General features: G+C 49.6%; 2 protein-coding genes across 2 annotated transcripts; both read left to right on the top strand.

Moving 5' to 3' along the window:
* Nucleotides 1-210: 210 nt before the first annotated feature.
* Nucleotides 211-919, top strand: LOC124689414. The gene is made up of 3 exons (XM_047222950.1): nucleotides 211-459; nucleotides 561-792; nucleotides 900-919. The coding sequence occupies exons 1-3, from the start codon at nucleotides 211-213 to the stop codon at nucleotides 917-919; spliced, it is 501 nt and encodes a 166-aa protein (XP_047078906.1).
* A 3,364-nt stretch (nucleotides 920-4,283) lies between these two features.
* LOC124691491 (2'-deoxymugineic-acid 2'-dioxygenase-like) lies at nucleotides 4,284-5,330 on the top strand. The gene has a single exon (XM_047224770.1). It carries the CDS (start codon nucleotides 4,284-4,286, stop codon nucleotides 5,328-5,330), a length of 1,047 nt encoding a protein of 348 aa, XP_047080726.1.
* Nucleotides 5,331-6,472: the final 1,142 nt, after the last annotated feature.

The following is a 6,472-nucleotide window of genomic DNA, read 5'->3' on the forward strand; positions in this document are numbered from 1 at the left end:
ACCAACTTAGGATTCCTGGCTGATGCAGACCGGAACATGCATGGTGCTATATATGCATGTGGAGTGGGTGTAAAATATTATAGGCCAGCCTGCTAGCTGTAGAATCTGACGCTTGTTAACTCTTGGCTCTGCAGTTCATACTCGATATCGCGGCATAAATTTTGCTCGCATTGCTCTTCTGAGTTCTGACCAATCGATTGGCAAATCGGCATGGGACGCACCGGCGGCGTGGAGCAGTCTGCGTGCAGGGTCCTGCCCATCATCGACGAGGGATCGGAGTCGGACACGGTGCTGGAGACAACGGCGACGATGAAGGGGGCCACTATGGGAGCCATCGCTGATCGGAGGAAGGCGGTCGTGGCCAGGATGAGGGAGCTGCTCAGGCGAGCCGTCACGCAGTCGTCGTCGCTGGCGGCGGCACCTCAGTCCACCGTGGCGGCTACCGCCAGGAAATGGAAGGTAATCAATCAGCTGACTAGGTGTTGTCTGAAACTAATCCTGAATTCCTGATTTGCTACCGTCTTACTGAATGTTATATTCATGCTCTGCCAATGTACCAGAGGGCGGTGAGCTTCAGGAGCAGGGATCATCAGCGGGGACAGCGAGCGGAGGGCGACAGCATGAGCTCCGCGGCGTCGTCGGTGTCCAGCAGCAGGAACAGCTTCGGCAGCCGGGACGCCACCTTCTTCCCTTCGCCGTCCCGGACCTCGCACTCTCCGGCGACGACGATGGCCGGCAGGATTATGATGCAGCAGCAGCACCATGCTCAGTGGATCACCACGGATTCCGATTGTAAGCTAGCTGACCACTGAACCTTCAAAGTTTTGACCTGTAACTCTGCGTCCGGTTGACCTGTCCAGATTTTTATTTTTGTACTGTTGTTGTGCACGAATTTTCAGTCGTCGTCCTGGAGCTCTAGACGAGGGAGAGGAGGAGGACGGGCGGTCAGCAGGTGATCTCTGGCTCAGGCGAGCAAACTAACGTACGCGTGGATTGATTGGGAGCCTGGTCCCAGGCTAGTAAAATCGGCCCGTCTTGAGATAACAAGTTTGTGGGCGTACAGTAATGGGTTGTAGAGATCCAGGAAGGCTAGGCCAGTAATAGGATCGGCCCAGCCTGGCCTATATGTGTGTTGTAAAGCCCTATTTTCTGTTTTAGGTCATTAGTCCCAAAGAGCTCTAGAAAGACAAGATATATATGGCTTTATAAGGGAACAATATATCATCAGCTTCACATAAATATAATGTAACAGATAGGCTTTATAAGGGACCACCGCACCCCCTCCCTCGAGCAGCCTCCCTCCCGCCGCTGTCGCGGTGGCGGCAGCCCCTGGCACCGAAGGTGCTAGGTAGAGGAGCGGCGGCGTTTCTTTGGTGCGGTTGGGGCGGCATCAGCGACTTCGGCGTTGGCACAGGTTGATGCGGCATCCCCGGCCTGGCGGCGGCGGCTACTCGCTGGATGGCGATGGCTTCGCCGCGGGTCTAGGTCCCCACCTAGGCCCGCCGTCCAGTGGCGGCGCGGAGGGGCGTAGGGTGGTGGACCGGTTGGTGGAGGGTTACGGAGACGGCACTACGGCAGCGGCGGTCCTCGGTGGTTGCTGCCGACGGCGTCCACGGTTGCAGCCGGTGGCGGTGCGGCTAGGCCTAATCTGGCCCAGGGTGGACTGCGGTTTCGCGGCTGTCGGGGACTGTGGTGTAGCCTGCTAGCTCCCGCATCCCAGGGTCGTTCGTCTTGCCGGATCTTTGGTGTGACGGGTGGCGAGGATGGCCATTTGCGTGGGGGCTCGACCTGTGTAAAGGCGGTGGTCCTAGGGTTTCTCACGCGCCAAGACGAAGACCTTCTGGATGCTGATCTTCTTCATCTAGCCGGAGTGATGAGTTCCGGAAGGCTCCACCGGCGAATGGAACAGTGCATCTTTTGTTTGGAGTTCGCTGGATCGAGTGGTATTCGATCGCGCACACCCATGCTTTTATTCCCACCGTTTGGTTCTCGAGGGAGCGGCGCGAAGCTCAACATCAAGTGACTTGGTCCATGATGAAGTCAGAAGCAGAGAATATCTTGAAAGCCGGATTGGGGGACTAGCTAAGGGAGGTTCAAGTCTTCGCGATGTTGAGGGGCTTGCTTGGTGTCCAGGCTTTGCAGCAGTGGTATGATAGTGGGGGCGGCAGCACATGCGAAGTTCAGAGTCCTATCGTTCAGGGTGAAAATCCAAGGTCTGGCCTTAACTGGTTGTGCATGGCAATGACCTTGTTGGAGGCATTGTTTTGAGAGCGGGGTCTATCTTCGGGGTGAAAACCTAAGATCTTTTGATCGGGCAACGACAGCGCTGGTGCACTGTTCCTTTCTTGGAGGTGTCGCTTTTGAAGAGTTTCTATTTAAGGTGTTGTCCTGGTGGTGGATGTATTGTTGTTGCTAGGTCTGGGATACTGTAGCGGGACTTTTGTTTCTTAGTTTTCTTTTCTCTTTTTTTGGCTGTGTGCATCCGTACTGCTATTAGGGTGTTGCGTTGTTGCAGAGGCTAGGTGTAATTGGTATCTTCTGATATTAATGTATTCCCTTTATCTAAAAAAAAGGCACCATCATATCCTCAAAGGTATACCAAATAGACAAACAAGCGAGTGTGATGAATTCTCCCATACAGTGGCGGTTCTAACCGAATTTTTTGGGTCTAAGTTGGGTGGAACTTTTTTTTCTTTTTTATCTAACATATAGGTTGGGTCAAATCCTAGGATGGGACCCGCTCCACGCGCAATAACTTTTGACTTAATCCACCCCTATGCCATGGGCTTTGTTAGCCAAGACTCGAGGCCCACACCCTTGCACCTTGCTTGCTCTGCCACTATCTAACTGGAGAAAAGACATGTAACCATGAGACGAAGGGTAGCACTCGAGCATTTTGTGAAGGTCACCTCTGCAAGTGTTATTTTTTTTCTCACCGGTTTGTTTTTCCCAGTAAAGTATTGTATATTGTTGTATTTCTCAACGTAACGTAAAGTAGAAAAAAAGTTACAAACAAAGTACAAGTACGTGTTTAGGAGTTGGCATTAGGGTTGAAAATGAAACGGAAATGGACGGAAACATACTTTATCGTTTTTGTTTCCCTCTATCATGTCGGAAACGAAAATGGAATCGGAATCCCCGGAAACGAATATAGAAACGGAAATCATCGGAAATGAATACGAAACGAATACGCAGCGGATACGTTACGAAAGTGGATATTTGCCACAATACAATACGGCATAATATCTTGATTCGTAGACCGAAAGAGACACATACAGAAATAAACAATAAGACAAGATATATCACTTAACTTCGACAAGCGGCAATTCAACATAAAGTAACACACGTAGTTTAACACTTCGAGAAGCACGGAAGTTCACAAAATATTTTTGAGTAGACACTAAGACTCACAATCCTCATGAAAAATATAGAAAACGTGCATGCTTCAACAGTAAAGCACCGCGTAGGCTTTATCAACTCCTCACTCCTCCATGTTTTCTTCAGCAGTGTCCTCCCCATCAGTACTATCACCACCAGTCTCTTGGTCGTCCAACTACAGAAAATTAACATAAATAAGCATCAAAGAGACAATTAAAATTCGAATTACAACATTAAAATTTGGATGTTAGACTAGACAACAATAATAAGGCATACCAGCACCAAATTTGCCAATACCTCCGCTCCGATGAATAAGGTTTATATGTTTTTGAAAAGTCAAATTATGTAAGTTTTAATCAAGTTTTCAGAACAAATTAAAATGTACACAACAAAATCGATACCGTTAGATACATCATGAAATATATTTTCATATGATATTTATATAATATTGTATTCGTTAATAGTTTGTATTCTAAATGTCTGGTCAAAATTTACTTGGCTTGACTTTGAAAGTTTGTATAATCCTTATTCATTGGAAGGGAGTGACTCTGTCTCTACTCTCTCTTTTCTTATTCATACAAAGGTACATATCACTACCAAACATAACGTGCTAAGATACAATATATTGTGAAAGGCCTTAGCTCCAATTATAGCATCCATCACCTAGCAGCAACTCCAATCACAGTCCAGCTCCAGTGGGAGCATTAGTAAGAGCGATAGCATTGCCAGCCTACCAGACCAGATCGGCATCACAGGAAGCTGCAGCTCTACACCTCCAGCATATACCCCCGATGTCTTCTAGCCATAGTACTATGTACCAACAACTATATATTCTAGCTAGCCCCCTTGCTCCTCCTCCACTTCAACGGTCAATTGAAGGAGCAGAGCTCCATTGCTCGTCGGACATGGAGCTGCTGTGCAACGCCCCGGCACACACCACCGTCCCAGACAGGTACGTCTTCCCGCCGGAGAAACGCGCCGCCCTGCAGCTCGACAATGATCTCACCCCCGATGACATCACGCTCCCTATCATCGACCTCCACCATGGTGCCCTCTCCGACGACCGGCGCAGCCAGGTTGCCGCCGAAATCATCGCCGCAGGCAAGGAGTTCGGCTTCTTCCAGGTGGTGAACCACGGCGTGGAGGAGGACGCCGTCCAGGCGTTCCGGGACGCGGCCGCGGGGTTCTTCGCGCTGCCGGCGAAGGAGAAGCTTCCCTACTGCTCCTACGACATGAGCAAGCGATTCCGGCTCGCCACCAGCACCTCCTACGACCGCGGCGAGACCCGCTACTGGCGCGACTACGTCAAGTTCCGCTGCTACCCGGCCTCCGACGACAACGTGCGCTGCTGGCCGTCCAAGCCGGCGAGCTTCGCGCCCCGCCTCATCGAGTACTGCGAGGCGGTGCATGTGCTGGCGCAGACGCTCCTCGAGCTCGTCGCCGAGGGCCTCGGCCTCGACGCGGGCTTCTTCGCGGGTGACCTCAGCGGCGGCGACACCCACATGAGCGTCAACTACTACCCGCCATGCCCGGACCCGAGCGTCACCATGGGCCTGCTCGCGCACTGCGACCGCCACCTCCTCACCTTGCTCTCCCAGGCCGACGTCGCGGGCCTCCAGGCCAGGCACGACGGGAGGTGGCTTCTCGTCCGCCCCGTCCAGGGCGCCTTCGTCGTCAACTTCGGCCACCAGATGGAGATCGTCACCAATGGGGTGCTCGCCAGCGTCGAGCACCGTGCCGTCACCAACTCTGTCGCAGCGAGGATGTCGGTGGCCTCGCATGTGCACCCCACGGACGGGTGCCTCATCAGGCCGGCACCGGAGCTAGTGGATGAGGCGGAAAACCCACCGAAGTACAGGGAGTTTCTGTTCAGCGAGTTCATGGAAGCCTATGACGCCGCCGACGCCAGCAGGGAGGACGTGCTCGACTCCTTCAAGATCCGCCGCGACTAGCGAGATCATTACCACTGTTTGTCAGTATGTGTGGGTTCTATTTCTCTGAATTTGGGTCCTGGGTCATCAGTCATTGTCTAATTCAGACTATCATAAATTCATAATACTGAAAACATATATCTCGATTTCTGCCGCTGATATGCAGAGGGCGTACGACATAAACAGAGAAAGGAGAACAAATGATAAGCAACAATTTCGACCACTTTCAGGAGTATTACCCGTGGTGCATTTGTAGGTTCTGTTGCCAGAGAAAATGCAGCATATTTTGCTGACAAAAACTACCCCCCGTCAGAACAAAACCCTTAACAATGCCCAGAACTTTTCCGTGAGGTCTGATGGTCACCGCTATGCTGGAACGCAGGGATTCAGAAATTTCAAGGGAACAGAGTGATATCTTGGATGATTACCAAGATAAGTACATCATACTAGGGATTTTCTTGTTATTCATGGCACCTCTGTTGGTTTAGTTCCAACAATTCATAAAAAAATATAAATGAGAAAATTACTCCATTAGCACGTCAGGGTTTAGTCCCAGATAGGTTACAGTGTCAAATTTGAAACTTAAAACTAAAGTAAGGTCAACTATGGTACTTACCAACAAATACGACATCCTTAATAATAAGTTTTAAAAATCAGAAGGAAAAAATGGAAAATAGGCTCCCATTAGAAATTATTTCTAAAAATATTAAGCAATGAACTGCATTATTATGGTACCTAAAAGAGAATCAAATGAAAATGGAACATGCTAAATATACCTTGGCATTAAAGCAGATCATACTGATATTTTCAAGTGAAACGTAACAAGAGTATGTTTTTTTCTTTCTTTTTTTTTTTGAACGGGAGGCAAAAGATTTGCCTAATTTCATTAACTTAGGAGAAGAGTCTTGACAAGACAACAGAAAAAAGAAAGAACGAGCGTACATGGGAACTACTCTCCCGTTATTACATAACTCAAGCACTTACCCCGGCGCACACCCAAATCTTGACATTTGTCTTTATGATGTTGAGGAGGACCAAAGGAGGGGCGGATTTGTTGTGGAAATTGTTCAACTCACAAGGATGGTTAAAGATGCCAAGGCCTTCCGGTTTGGGACGTTTGTAGTCGACATATTCTCCCACCATGCTTGAAGAGCAATATCATC

Source organism: Lolium rigidum, chromosome 2, assembly GCF_022539505.1.
Source record: "Lolium rigidum isolate FL_2022 chromosome 2, APGP_CSIRO_Lrig_0.1, whole genome shotgun sequence".
NCBI classification, from domain to species: Eukaryota; Viridiplantae; Streptophyta; class Magnoliopsida; order Poales; family Poaceae; genus Lolium; species Lolium rigidum.